Below are 16060 nucleotides of genomic sequence, written 5' to 3' on the forward strand. Positions count from 1 at the left end.
GAATTCCTTTAATACTCACGTTTGGGAGTGGAATAGGTTTTAAGTATTCCGTGATTAATCACTACCATATTGTATGGAGGATTACCTATTACTTCTAAAATTTAGGACCAGTTTATCAAATCATGTGTAATTGTGCATTGCATTATGTTTATTGATGTTTGATAAATTTGGTTATTCTTTCTATGCTTTTGTGAGATAGGGTTCTATATTTTAGTTAAAATTTAAGGGTGAAAAATCTCCATGAGAAAACCAGCATAATTAAGACCTGAGCAATGGATTTGAGATCCCTTCTTGAGACTCAGATTCTTTGCTATTCCTCAGTCCACCAGATCCCACCAGATTCCACCAGCTCAAGGCTTTAACCTAGAATTTACCATCTCCTTTTAGAATAGAAGGACTGATAAAATGTTATTGGATTTAAGAAATATCACTATACTAAAGATAATTACATGTTTAATATGAGAGATGCTTTTAGAATTGTCTCTTAAAGTGTTGTAGTGTTGTAAAGAAATCATTCCGATTATTAGATTTTTGAAGTGATGTGCATTTTATGTTTTGACATAGTTAGCTGAAAGTAAGATGGTTAGAGAATATGTAAACTGTAAAGAAAGCATCTTTTCTTCCCAGTATTGTGGTCAAATGCCTCTTTTTCTCAGAGGCAGAAATAGATTTTTTTTTTTTTTTTTTAAATCACTGCTTGTTTCTAGCGATGTCACAATTCTGTGAGCTGGTAACAAGGGTAATGTAGGGAGAGGCAGAGATCAGGGTAAAGGGGTATTTTTTTTTTTTTAGAAAAGGTATAATCAGGTTTATTTAATACAGGTTAATGAACTGTGGATAGCTTATATGGGTCAGAGTTACAAAAAAGATTTTGGAGAAGAGAATAGATATTAAAAGGTGTTTTCTAGATAGAAGGGGCCTAAAAAGGGAAGATTTGCCATAGAGGTTTTGGGTTGAACCCTGGAAAGAATCAGACTTGAGGTTGTTCTTAAAAAAGGGTATTTCCCCCCCCGCCCCCCCTGCTTTTCACCTTTTTATGTGATTGAATAATATGTGGGGCCTGGCAACAAAGAAAAAATAACCTCATTGGATGACAGTGAATAATGAACTGACCCAGAGAAAGATGAAATACAGAAGCAACTGCAAAAGCCTTAAGCTGTTTTGTGCTGAAGACTTGTTAGGGAGAGAAATAATGTGGAAAGGCTGTGGTTATAGGATCATGGTCTTTGGAGGAGGGCTAATAGAAACAGCTACCTTTACTGAGTACCTGTCCTCCATATTCATACAGCATTATTCCCATTACAGATAAGAGAAGGGAGCCACAGAGGTAGGGTAGAAGGATTCAAATTCTAAACCCAAGGTTTCATCAGTAGTTTTCAAACTTTAATAAAGCAGCAGATCCATTTTTTTTCCCCCATAGGGAAATCTTATATGGAGCCCATTATACTATATGGAAAAAGCCTAAACTGGTTGAATCAGGGTAAGAGCACCTGATTCAGCTTCCTTCTTTGGCCTTCTTTCCTCTTACTCTCATTTTCAGAAGCTCTGAGGCATCTCTGTAGAACTCTGGTTGGAAAATCATTACATTTCACCATACTACTTTCCTTCATCCCTTGGTGATAGTGGTTGAAAATTGCCAGAAAAATACCCTCTGATACCTGCTGTTTGGTGATAGTCTGGTACCCATTTCATGAAAAGGTTGTTAATAGTATTTACATGTAAACTTGTACTTATGTTTGTGTCTTAATCTGTTGGAGCTGCTATAACAAAATACCATAGACTGGGTGGCTTAAACAACAAACATTTTTCTCACAGTTCTGGAGGCCGGGAACACCAAGATAAAGATGCCACGGATCTGGTGTGTGGTGAGGGCACACTTCTGGTTCATAGTCTTCTCATTATAACCTCATGTGGTAGAAGTGTCAAGGGAGCTTGGAGCCTCTTTTCTAATGTCACTAATCCCATTTCTGAGGGCTCCACTCTTATGACCTAATCACCTCCAAAAGGCCCTACTTCCAGATACCATCACATTGGGGATTAGGTTTCAACATAAGAATTTTGGGGTTGCAGGGGGACACAGAAAAATTCAGTGTATAGCAGTTTGTAATCAACACTTTTTATCAAAAGTGCATTTTTAAGAGGTTAATTTTCTTTGTCTTGAAGGTTGTCGCAGCATTGCCTGAAGATATGAGACCAGGTTCTAACTTCTATGGTTTTCCATGGGAATTAGTGATATGTGCAACTATTGTTGGATTTTTTGCTATTCTCTTGTTTTTGTGGAGAAGTTTTCGATCGGTAAGTAACCAGTGCCCTATATACTAAGAGAATGTTCGTTCTGTCTTCATGTTGAACAAGTAATATGAGAAACATATCTTTTGTTTTAAGGAAACAGGTTATTGTTATGTGGGCTACTCATGTTAATGTGTGGTTATTGGAAACTGAATATGGATTTAGAGGAATTTTTTAAAGTGTAAAAATTAAAATAATTCTCTGTAGGAGTATTCCACACTAATACTAAAACCCTACCTCTATTTCTTTTCTTTTTTTTTAATTTTTATTGGAGTATAGTTGATTTACAATGTTGTATAAGTTTGAGGTGTACAGCAAAGTCTACCTTTATTTCTTACTTGCTTATTATTTGGGGTCTGTGTTTATTTTTAACAGTATACTAAACATCTGTGAATATACCACCCAACCTGGAATCAAAGACATTGACTGTCACCTATATTTAGGTGATCCTCCCTCATTTCATCCCCCTGCCTCCCTGTACTAGAGGTAATCCTGTTCTGGATCCTGTGTTAATTATTCCCATGCCTTAAAAAAAATTTTTTTTTGGTCATATGTACACAAATCCTTCAGAAGTGTAGTAATTTTGCTTAGTCTCATGCCATATGTCATGTTTTGGAACTTTTTTACTCCATCCTATATTGCTAAGATTCATCCGTATTTTTGACCCATTTTGATTGTTTTAAGAATATACTACAATTAATTTATATATTTTATGGTCTTGGGCCTTTGAGTTGTTTCCAGGTTTTTTTCTATTACAAATAATGCTGCTGGGTAGTTTCTTATACTTGTCTCCTGTTGTATATTTGTAAGTTTCTCTTGGGAATATACTAAGTGTGAGATTACTGGGTTTTATAGTATACTGGAAGTTCTGCTTTTAAAACGTAATACCAAATTCTTTTCCAAATTGTCTGTACCAATTTATACTCCCAACAGTAGTATATAAGAGGTCCTAGAGATCCATTTGATCTGTGTCATCTCCAACACTTGTTATTGTTGAAATTCTTTATTTTTGCCACTTGAATGGTATCTTAACCATGGTTCTGATTTGTATTCCTTGATCACTAGTGAGATTGAAAACTCAGTAAATTTATTGGCCATATGTATTTTTTCTTCAGGGAAATACTTATGTCTTATACCCATTTTTCTTTTCAGTAGTTTGTTGTTTTCTTTTTTATTTGTAGGAGTTCTTTATATATTCTTGATGATATCCTTGTTGATTATCTATATTGCATATGTCCCAGTATGAAACATCTTTTCATTTTTCTTAAGGTGTTTTCTGATGAGTAGAAATTCTTAATTAAAACAGTTTTCTTTTAGCACAGAATTGCTTGATCCATCTTGAGTTGATTTTTTCTTTAGTGTGGGGTAAGGAGTTGGTGTAACTCCCCACTCCCCTTCCCCCTCAATATAACCTTTTTCCCAGCTTTGTTTATTGGATAGTCTCCCTTCTTCCCATTCATCTGCCATGCTACATATGAGAGTTCCACATACGTGTAGACTTTTTCTGTGCTCTTTATTCTCCTGATTATTATTGAAAGCAGATACTTGTGTATCATTCTGTATCCATCCATTATTAGGTCAAGCTTGCTAATTGACTAATTTGTGGTGTTCATGTATTGCATATTCGTGCTCTTTTTTTGTTGTTGTTTCCTTCATCTTTCAAGAGTGAAGAGAAGTTGGCTGAATTCCACTGTCATGATGGATTTATCAGTTACTTTCTGTAGTTTTGTCAATTCTTGCTTTACATATTTTGAGGATATTTTGTTAGGTGGATACATGTTTAGAATTGCTATATCTCTTCTTGGTGGATTGAATCTTTTATCAGTATCTAGTGACCCTCTATAACTCTTGCGATGCTTTTGTCTTAAAGTCTCTTTTCTGATGTTAGTATAGCCAGACCAATTTTCTTTTTGGTAATATTTCATGTGTCTTTTTCCATCCTTATATTTTCCAGTCTTTCTGTGGTCTTTTACTTAATGTATGTCCTGTATGAATTTCTTTTTTTATTTTGTTGGAGTATAGTTGATTTACAATGTATTAGTTTCAGGTGTACAGCAAAGTAATTCAGTTCTGTATGAATTTCTTTTATATAATCTGGAAATCTCTGTTTTTTCACTGAGTTTAGTATATCTACATATATTATGATTATTGATTACTGTTGTATTTGGACCAGTTTCTTCTAGCATACTTTATTAATTTGTTCCACTTTTAATGTTTCTTTTCTACATTTGTAAGTAAATCTTCCTTCTGAGAAAACAGAAACCTTATTTTTAGCATACTCTCTCACATCCCTTGGTCTCTTTCATTTTCCAACCCCCTTTCATATTGGTATAATCTAGAATTTTAGTTCTAAAAATATTTCCTTTTCCATTTCTTTGTTTTTTACTTTCTCCTCCACCCCTTCTCCAGTCCTCAAGACAACAACAAATATTACCAAGATATTTGATCACCCGTAATTGACATACCTCTTTCAGGGACTCCTGAATTTAATTCTTCCCATATTTGAATACTTCTTTCTAGATTGTTTTCAGTGTTGGTCTTTGTGTGGCAAACCTTTTGTACGCTTGAGGATGTTTGAATTAAGTCTTCACGCTGAAATGGTAATTTGTTTGATATAAGCATTCTGCATCCAAAGTTCTATCCTTTTACTTCCTTGTCTTTTTACATCTAATGTTACTTGTTGAAAGGTCTAGTGTCAATGTGATTCTTATTCATTTGTAAGTGATCTGTTCTCTGTGGAGACTTTTAATTTGATACCCTTATTTCAATGTAATATGTTCAGGTTTGATTTTTTTTTATTTCTTTAAATTCTCTTGAATATTTAAATATGAAATCTTTTATCTTTTTTAATTCTGGGAAGTTCCTTCTGCATTTTACATTTTTTTTTTCCTCTTTGGGACTAGTATTTTTTTTAAGATGTTGGCTCTTCTACTTCTCACTTCCCTCTTAACTCTTTTTTCCTTTTTTTTTTTAATGGTTTACCATTACCTTTTGACATAGTTTCTGAATCTGATGTTTCAGTTCACTAATTGTTCCTCATCTATACCTACTATACTGTACCTTGACTTCTTTAAAAACTTTATTTATTGTATTTTTATTTTATTTTTGGCTGCCTTGGGTCTTCATTGCTGCACGCGGGCTTTCTCTAGTTGTGGTGAGCAGGGGCGACTCTTCGCTTTGGTACGCGGGCTTCTCATTGCGATGGCCTTTCCTGCTGTGGAGCACAGGCTCTAGGCACGCAGGCCTCAGCAGTTGTGGCTCGTGGGCTCAGTAGTTGTGGCTCATGGGCTCCAGAGCGCAGGCTCAGCAGCCATGGCACACGGGCCTAGTTGCTCCGCGGCATGTGGGATCTTCCCAGACCAGGGCTCGAACCCGTGTCCTCTGCATTGGCAGACAGATTCCTAACCACTGCACCACCAGGGAAGCCGTGTACCTTGACTTTTTAATCTTGTTTTATTTAATTTTATTCCTATATATCTTCTGTAGATCATTTAAGTCCCCACTGTTTTCTCTACTTAGATTACCTTAGTCCTAAACGTGATCCCCTTATAAATGGAATTTTTCCTTCATTGTTTGAGAGAGAGGTTAAAGAAGAAAAATTTTTTTACTTTATGGTCAGCAGATCCATGGCCGCACGGTAACATTTTTCATACTGTGTTATTTTGGATATTTACTAGGGGAGATGATATAGGGGCTTCCTTAAGTAGTTTGTTTTAGGGTCAAATATGTTTGAGGAGCAGTGGGCTAAATGAAATGAAACAGATATCTTTAAGGTAGACTTATTTCAGAGCCTTAAATATGCTAATACACAGTGTGACTCTTCAGTAGGAGGACTTTCGTATGTATTTTTCTCATTGGAAATAGAACACTTTTTGGCGAACTTACATTTATACTAAGGCAATAACAAACATTTTGTTTTTAAGTTGGCAGTAGAAGTTAAATTATATGTGCTTGAATGTGTGTGTGTTTTAATGTAATTTTTGTTAAAAATTTGTTTCAGGTTAGAAGCCGGCTTTATGTGGGTAAGCTCTTTTTTCTATTTTAGATCTCATCATTGTTGTTTACAATTAAATCAACTTAAAAACATGATAGTATTAACTCTGTTTTTAGGAAGAGAGAAAAAGCTTGCTGCAGAACTTTCTACACTGATCGAAGAAAAATGTAAACTACTTGAAAAATTTAGTGTTGTTCAAAAGGAGGTAAGATGTTTTTGAAAATGTTGACATTCATGTTATAATCAGAAGACTTGATACTTTTCAATGCAGCTACTTCTGTGTAAGTTGAAGATCACTCATGCTTTGTTTGCAAAGTGTGAGACTTCAGTAGCTTTCATATTACCAGTCTAAATTTTAACCACTGTGGTAGGTGCATAGTGATGTCTCATTGTGGTTTCAGTTTTCATTTCCCTGACTAATGAGGTTAATCACCTTTTCATGATTATTGGCCATTTAGATATCCTTTTTGTCATGTTGCTTAGTTTTTTTTTTCTCACATTTTAAAAAGTATGCTTATCTCTCTTTTTGCTTTTGATATGTAGGATTTTTCCTATATTTTGGATACAAGTCCTTTGTCAGATATATGTATTGCAAATATCTTCTTCCACTCTGTGGTTTGCCTTTTTATTTCAAATGGTGTCTTGGTAAGCATAAGTTCTTAATTGTGACGTAGTCTAATTTTTCAGTCTTTTCTTTATGATGACTGTTATTTGTTTCCTACGTAAATTTTTTTTGTGTACTCAAGAGTATGAAGATATTCTTCTGTGTTATCTTTTAGAAACTTAATTTTTTTACTCATTTAGTCTTTGCATTAGTTTGCTAGGACTGCCGTAACACAATACCACAGACTGGGTGACTTACATAGAAATTAATTTTTTTCACAGTTTTGGAGGCTAGAGGTCCAGGATCAAGGTGTTGGCAGGTTTGGTTTCTTCTGAGGCTTATCATTTTGACATAACTGGTCATCTTCTTGCCCTGTCCTCACATTGTCTTTTCTCTGTTCAGGTGCATGTTTCTGATGTCTCTCAGTGTGTCCAAATTTCCTCTTCTTGTAATGGCACCAGTAAGATGGATTAGGGCCTATCTTAATCCAAGGGGCTCATTTTAACTTAACAACCTTTTTTTAAAAAAATTTTTATTTATTTTTGGCTGTGTTGGGTCTTTGTTGCTACCCGCAGGTTTTCTCTAGTTGCGGCAAGCAGGGGCTGCTCTTCGTTGCAGTGCGCTGGCTTCTCATTGCGGTGGCTTCTTTTGTTGCGGAGCACGGGCTCTAGGTGCGTGGGCTTCAGTAGTTGCAGCATGTGGGCTCTAGAGCGCAGGCTCAGTGGTTGTGGCACACGGGCTTAGTTGCTCTGTGGCATGTGGGAATCTTCCCGGACCAGGGCTTGAACCCGAGTCCAGACGGATTCTTAACCACTGCGCCTCCGGGGAAGTCCTAACTTAATGACCTTTAAAGGGCTTGTCTCCAAATACAGTCACATTTTGAGGTATTGGGGCTTCAACATATACATTCTGAGGGGAAACAGTTCAGCCCAAATTAATCAGTCTTTAATCCATCTGGAATTGAATCTGTGATGGTGTGATTGGTGGTTAGTATTCAATATTTTTCATGTGGGTATTGAATTTACCAGTACCATTTATTAAAAGACCATCTTTTCCTTTTGTTCTGTAGTGTCGTAGTCTTAAGTCATGTGACTGTATATATCTGAGTCTGTTTCTATAATATTTTCTATTCTGTTGGTCTGTTTTTTAAAAAAAATATATCCTTTCACCAATACCATGCTTATTATTTTTTTTTAATTAAAAAAATTTTTTTAAACATCTTTATTGGAATATCATGCTTTTTAAAGTCTACCTAGCACATCTTGATATCTGACGGTATAAACCTCCAGGTTTGTTTTTCAAGATTGTCTTGGCCATCTTGGCACTTTGTCTTTTTGTGTAAATTTTAAATCACTTCATCAGTTTACACATGCACACATACACATAGCCTCTTAGGAATCTGGGATTGCATTGAATATATAGATTAATTTGGAGAGAATTTACCTTTTTACAGTGTTGAGGGCTGTGGTATATCCCTCTATTTATGTCTTTAAAATTCTCTCAGTATTGTTCATACATTTTTGTGTTGAGGTCTTGTACATCTTTTCTTAGATTTATTCCCCGGTATCTGATGATTTTTGAAACTATTATAAATAGTATAGTTTTTTTAACAGGTTTTTTGGGGTATGATTCACATACTATACTGTTTATTTAAAGTGTACAAATGAATGGCTTTTAGTATATTCACAGAGTTGTATGTCCACCACAAAATATTTTCAAACATATTTTTTACACCCCAAATAAACCCTGTACCTCTTAGCTGTCACCCTTCACCCAATCTCCCCTACTCGTAAGCCCTAGACAGCTTATCTACTTTCTGTTTCTATAAACTTGCCTACTCTAGATTCCATTTTACATAAATGGAATGATACAACATGTGCTTCCTTGTGACTAGCTTTTTAAACCCAGCATAATGTTTTCAGATTCACCCATGTTGTACTATGTATCAATACTTAATATCTTTTTTTGCCAAATAATATTCCCTACCACAATTGATATATCCATTTTTCAGGTGGTGGACATTTGGGTTATTGTACTTTCTGGCTGTTACAAATGATGCTGTTGTGGACATTCTTGTACAAGTTTTTGTGTGGATATATGTTTTAAATTCTTTGAGGTATATACCTAGGAGTAGAATTGCTGGATCTATATTTAACTTTTTTTTTTTAGAAAGGTAATTTTAAATTTTATTTATTTACTTATTTATTTATTTTTGGCTGTGTTGGATCTTCATTTCTGTGCGAGGGCTTTCTCTAGTTGCGGCGAGCGGGGGCCACTCTTCATCGTGGTGCGCGGGCCTCTCACTATCGCGGCCTCTCTTGTTGCGGAGCACAGGCTCCAGATGCGCAGGCTCAGTAGTTGTGGCTCACGGGCCCAGTTGCTCCGCGGCATGTGGGATCTTCCCAGACCAGGGCTCGAACCCGTGTCCCCTGCATTGGCAGGCGGATTCTCAACCACTGCACCACCAGGGAAGCCCTATATTTAACTTTTTGAAGAACTGCCAGATTGTGTTTCACAGTGGCTGTGCTAGTTTATATTTCCACCAGCAGTTTGTGAATGTTGCATTTTCTCCACATCTTTCCCAACACTTGTTTTTTTTTGGCCGTGCCATGCAGCATGCGGGACCTTAGTTCCCCAACCAGGGATCGAACCTGTGCCCCCTGCAGTGGAAGCATGGAGTCCTAACCACTGGACCCCCCGGGAATTCCCTCCCAACACTTGTTATTATGTCTTTTTGATTATAGCCATCCTAGTTGATGTGAAGTGTTGTCTCAATGAGATGTTTTTTTATTTTATTTTATTTTATTTTATTGAAGTATAGTGGGTCTACAGTGTTGTGTCAGTGAGGTTTTAATTTGCGTTTCCCTGATAGCTAGTGATGTTGAACATCTTTTCATTTGCTTATTGGCATTTATATATTTTCTTTGGAGAAATGTCTACTCAGTTCCTTTGCCTATTTTTATTTTTAATTTTTAAAAATTAATTAATTAATTAATTTATGTTTGGCTGCGTTGGGTCTTTGTTGTTGCACACAGGCTTTCTGTAGTTGTGGTGCACGGGGGCTACTCTTTGTTGTGGTGTGCAGGCTTCTCATTGCGGTGGCTTCTCTTTGTTGCAGAGTGCAGGCTCCAGGCGTGCGGGCTTCAGTAGTTGTGGCATGCGGTCTCCGTAGTTGTGGCTTGCGGGCTCTAGAGTGCAGGCTCAGTATTTGTGGCACATGGGCTTAGTTGCTCCGTGGCATGTGGGATCTTCCCAGCCCAGAGCTCGAACCCGTGTCCGCTGCATTGGCAGGTGGATTCTTAACCACTGCGCCACCAGGGAAGCCCCCTTTGCCTACTTTTAAATTGGGTTATTTGTCTTTGTTATTGAGTTCTAACTTTATATATTATAGATGTGAGCCCCTTATCAGATACGTAATTTGCAAATATTTTCTCTTATTCTGTGGCATGTTCTCCTCACTTTCTTTGTGGTATCTTTGAAGCATAGAACTTTTTAATTTTGGTGATGCTCAGTTTATCTATTTTTTCTTTTGTTGGTTATGCTTTTGGTGTCATTTCTAAGAAACTATTGCTTAAAACAAGATCACAAAGATTTACATCTGTGTTTCCTTCTAAAAGTTTTATGCGATTAGCTCTTATGTTTAGATCTTTGATGTATTTTGAATTAATTTTTGTATATTGTGTTAGGTAGGGGTCCAACTTTATTTTTGGCATGTGGATATCCAGTTGTCTTAGCACTGTTTGTTGAAATGACTAATCTTTACCCATTGAATTGTTGTGGCATCCTTGTTGAAAATCAATTGACCATAATTGTGAGGGTGCATTTCTGGGCTCTCAGTTGTATTTCATTGATTTATATGTCTATCCTTAATGCCAGTTTCACACTGTCTTGATTCGTGTAGCTTTACAGTAAGGTTTGAAATTGGGAAGTTTAAGTCCTCCAACTTTTCAAGATCATTCTGAGCCTTTTGCATTTTCTATGACTTTTAGGATCAGCTTGCAATTTCTGCAGATAAATTAGCTGGGATTTTGATGGGGCTTATGTTGAATCAGTAGATCAATTTGGGGTTATTGCCATCTTAACAATATTAAGTCTTCTGATCCATGAATGCGGGATGCCTTTCCATTTATTTAGGTCTTCTTTATTTCTGTAATATTTTGTAGTTTGCAGAGTATTAGGTTTACACTTCTTTTGCTAAATTTATTTCTAAGTATTTTATTCTTTTTGATGTCATTGCAAATGGAATTTAAAAAAAAATTTATCTTTTATTTGCTCATTGCTGGTATAGTGTTTATTCTCTTGTTATTTTCTAAACATTTATGGGACCTTTAGAGAGGTCTGCTCTTTTATTTCTGACATTAGGTTGATTGTCCTTCTTTCTCTCTTTGTCACCTTATCCTTGACAGTGGTTTATCAACTTTTTTAGTGTTTCCAAAGAACAACCTTTTGGCTCAGTTGATTCTTTTTACTTTATTTGCTTTCTAATTCATTACTATCTTTATTACTTCATTTTAAACTTCTCTTCGGTTTACTTGCTTTTCTTTTTTTATCACTTCTTGGGATGGATACTAAAATCATTGAGTTTTTAGCCTTCTTTTATAATTTCTGCATTAAAGTTATAATTTACTTGGCAAGTTTGGCTTTTATTAAAGCATCTTGTTAGTTTTGATATGTCATGGTTTCCTGATCATTCAGTGTAAAATATTTTAAAATTTTTATTGTGATATTTTCTTTGAAACATCGGTTATTTTTTAGGTTATTTATTAATTTTCTAACATAAGGGATTTCCCAATAGTTTATTTGTTATTAAGTTTCAGCCTAATTCTACCTAATTATGTTTAATTCAGAGAATATCCTTTGTATGATTTCGCTCCTTTATTTGTTGATACTTAATCTCTGGCTTTGCATAAGATTGATTTTGGTAAATGTTTCATATACAATATAAATACATACATGTTATTAACCTTGTGTCAACACCATACCATTTTATTTACTAGTTTATTGGTATATAAATATAAAAATTGTCACTTGTTAATTTTTTATTCATATCGTCTATTGGTTTTTGAAAGAAATATGTTAAAATTTCCCATTAAGATTATAGATTCATTTTTCTCTTTTTTAGTTTTGTTATTTTTATGTATATTGAGGCTATGTTAGACGCATATAGATTTAAAATTATTTATTTTCTTAGTTAGATTGACCATTTTATCATTATGAATACCCCTATTTTATTTGTAGTAATTCTTTTTTTTTAAAATTTTTATTGGAGTATATTTGATTTATTACAATGTAGTATTAGTTTCAGGTGTACACTAAAGTGAATCAGTTATACATATACATATATCCACTCTTTTTTAGATTCTTTTCCCATATAGGCCATTACAGAGTATTGAGTAGAGTTCCCTGGGCTATACAGCAGGTTCTTACTAGTTATCTATTTTATATATAGTAGTGTGTATATGTCAACCCCGGTCTCCAATTTATCCCTCCTTCTCCTTATCCCCTGGTAACCATAAGTTTGTTTTCTACATCTGTGACTCTACTTCTGTTTTTTAAATAAGTTCATTTGTACCCCTTTTTTACGATTCCACATATAAGCAATATCATATGATATTTGTCTTTCTGTGTCTGACTTACTTCACTCAGTATGACAATCTCTAGGTCCATCCATGTTGCTGCAAATGGCATTATTTCATTCTTTTTAATGGCTGAGTAATATTCCATTGTATATATGTACCACATCTTCTTTATCCATTCCTCTGTTGATGGACATTTAGCTTACTTCCATGTCCTGGCTATTGTATTGTAAATAGTGCTGCAGTGAACATTAGGGTGCATGTATCTTTTCGAATTATGGTTTTCTCCAGGTACATGCCTAGGAGTAAGATTGCTGGGTCATTTTGTAGTTCTATTTTTAGTTTTTTAAAGAACCTCCAGACTGTTCTCCATAGTGGCTATACCAATTTATATTCCCACCAACAGTGCAGGAGGGTTCCCTTTTCTCCACACCCTCTCCAGCATTTATTGTTTGTAGATTTTTTGATGGTGGCCATTCTGACCGGTGTGAGGTGATACCTCATTGTAGTTTTGATTTGCATTTCTCTGATAATTAGTGATGTTGAGAATCTTTTCATGTGCTTTTTGGCCATCTGTATGTTTTTTTGGAGAAATGTCTATTTAGCTCTTCTGCCCATTTTTTGATTGGGTTATTTGGTTTTTTTTGATAATTGAACTACATGAGCTGTTTGTGTATTTTGGAGATTAATCCCTTGTTGGTTGCTTCGTTTGCAGATATTTTCTCCCATTCTGAAGGTTGTCTTTTTGTTTTGTATTTGTAGTAATTGACTTTGTCTGATATACAGTGTAACAATCCCAATTTTCACTTGGTGAACATTTGCGTGGTAGACCTTTTCCCATTATTTTACTTTCAACCTTATATACTTTTGTTTAAGCTGTCTCTTTTCGAAACAGCATACAGATGGGTTTTGCTTTTTTTAATCAGTCTAAAAAAATCTTTTCAATTAATTAGATTATTTAGTTCATTTGCATTTAATGTAATTTCTAATTTATTAGGGGTCAAAACTACCATCTTAACTGTTTATTTTCTATTTGACCCACCTGTCCCATGTGGCTTTTTCTCTTCTCTTGTTTTCTTCTGCATTGAAATAGTCATTTATTAATTCAATATTTTCTACATCAATGCATTTGTTAGTTATAGATTTTATTTTTTTAATAGTTACCTTAGAGATTACAACATGTATCCTTAATTTATTAAATTCTAATATAAATTTGTGCTGTTGCTACTTACTGGATAATGCAAAGATCGTAGAATGCTTTAATTCCACTTGCCCCCTTTTATCTAAGTGCTGTTGCACTATATATATATATATATATATATATATATATATATGTATTTTTTTTCTTATTTTTAATTTATTTTATTTATTTTTATTTTTGGCTGTGTTGGGTCTTTGTTGCTGCACGCGGGCTTTCTCTGGTTTTGGCAAGTGGGGGCTACTCTTTATTGCGGTGCATGGGCTTCTCATTGTGGTGGCTTCTCTTGTTGTGGAGCATGGGCTGTAGGCGCACGGGCTTCAGTAGTTGTGGCTTGCGGGCTGTAGAGCGCAGGCTCAGTAGTTGTGGCTCACGGGCTTAGTGGCTCCGTGGCATGTGGGATCTTCCCGGACCAGGGCTCAAACCCATGTCCCCTGCATTGGCAAGCAGATTCTTAACCACTGCGCCACCAGGGAAGCCCTGTTGCACTATATTTTGACTTTATATTTATATAAACCTCCAAATCATTTTATTATTCTTTGAAACAGTCAAGATTCGTTTTGATTTATCCACACATTTATTTCCATTGTTCTTTATTCTTTCTTTCCTTTCCACCTTCTATCTGGGATGATTTTCCTTCCTCCTGAAGGATAGAGAAACTTCCTGGTCTTTTCTTTTCTGGAATATACTGTTGATAAATTCTCTTAGTTTTTGTTTGTCTGATAATGTCTTTATTTCTCCATTTTGTATAATGTTCTTTATAGAAGTCTGAGTTGGCAGTTATTTTACTTAAGCACTTTGGACATCTCATTTTACTGATTTTTTTCCTTAGCATGTTGTTTGTGGGTCAAAGGCAGCTATAAGTTTTATTGTAATTTGGTGATCTTGTTTTGTATTTTTTCTCTTTCAATTTTAAAAATTGAGGTATAATTTTCATATAATAAAATGGACATTCTTAAATATGCAGTTCTGTGAATTTTGACAGGTATATTTACCCATGAAGCTACCACTCCCATCAATACATAAAACATTTCTATCACCCTTATATTTCCCTTGTGCTCATTTTCACTCAGTCCCCTACCCCTGCCAGCAACCACTGTTTTTATTTCTATCACCATAAATTAGTTTTTGTCTGTTTCAGAGTTTGTATAAATGAAATCATACTCTTTTGTGTCTGCCTTTTTTCAGTTAGCATTGTATTTTTGAGATTCACTATGTTGTTGCATATATTAGTAGTTTTTTTTTAACTTGCAAGTAAATTTGCATTACATCAACATCACAATTTTTTTAATCCATTTACCACTTAATATGGTTATTTCTAGCTTTTGGCTATTATGAATAAAGTTGCTATGATCATTCTATCTTTTTGTGTGTGTGGGGGGGGTATATGTTTTCATTTCTCTTTTGTAAATATCTAGTATTAGAATTGGTAGGTCATAGGGCAGGTATTGTATAACTTTATAAGAAACTGTCTGGCTACTTTTATGATTTTATCTTTGATTTTCAGCAGTGCTACTAGTTGTCTAGATGTGGTTTCTTCTATTTATCATCCCTGGGCTTCATGCTGTTCTAGAATCTGTGGCTTAATGTCTTTCATTAGTTTTGAAGCACTCTTGATCATAACCTTTTCAAATATTGTTTTTGCTTTTTTTTTCTTCTCTTCCTGTAATTTTAAATACTTGTATTTTAGCTTTTTACTATATCCCATGTATCTCTTATGTTCTATTCTGGGTTTCTTATCTCTTTGTTCACACTTCAGTCTAGATGTTTTCTTCTAATCTAGCTTCCATTTTACTAATTGTCTTCATCTGTGTCTAATCATCTTTTAAACCATCTTAATTTCATTTATTTCCTTTTTCAGTTCTAAAGTTTGTGTGGCTCTTTTTGTAGTTCTTTTTTTCTAGTTTAATTATTTTGGTTCCTCTTACATATCAAGCTTACTTATTTTAATGTCTGAAGGAGAACTGTATTACCTGCATCCTCCAAGAGTCTGCTGTCTTGCTCATTTTTTTCTCTTGGTTCTCAGTCATATCTTGTTTTCTTGAATGCCAGATTATTCCATGTTGAGTATCAGTAATAGTATAACAAAAATTATAGTGGTAAATTTGAAACTGTGGGCAATGTTATCTTTCTGCAGTGAGGATTTACTGTTGCTACTCATGGAATTAGTGGGTCATAGGGCAGGTGTAGTTTCGAATAAAATTTATGGCCCTTTTACTTAGAGTGTTGCTTTCTTTCAGTATGAAGGCTTAGAGTCATCTTTAAAGGATGCCAGCTTTGAGAAGGAGTCAACAGAAGCACAAAGTTTGGAGGTAAAAACAAATATTATAATTATAAAAGTTAGGGGAAAGGTTCTTAGTAAATAACATAAATTTCGAAAGTCATGTATCTTCTCAGAA

The 16060-nt window shown here is 34.9% G+C and overlaps 1 protein-coding gene across 9 annotated transcripts in view; it reads left to right on the forward strand.

Moving 5' to 3' along the window:
• MIA2 (MIA SH3 domain ER export factor 2) overlaps positions 1–16060 on the forward strand; it is a 104732-nt gene that overhangs the window by 38032 nt on the left and 50640 nt on the right. For all 9 annotated transcript variants that reach the window (XM_059914139.1, XM_059914142.1, XM_059914141.1 and 6 more), the window contains 4 exons: positions 2164–2295; positions 6290–6311; positions 6400–6488; positions 15902–15973. In XM_059914139.1, coding sequence (XP_059770122.1) covers positions 2164–2295; positions 6290–6311; positions 6400–6488; positions 15902–15973 — 315 coding nt within the window. The remainder of the gene's footprint in view (positions 1–2163; positions 2296–6289; positions 6312–6399; positions 6489–15901; positions 15974–16060) is intronic.

Source organism: Balaenoptera ricei, chromosome 2 (assembly GCF_028023285.1).
Source record: "Balaenoptera ricei isolate mBalRic1 chromosome 2, mBalRic1.hap2, whole genome shotgun sequence".
Taxonomy (NCBI): Eukaryota; Metazoa; Chordata; class Mammalia; order Artiodactyla; family Balaenopteridae; genus Balaenoptera; species Balaenoptera ricei.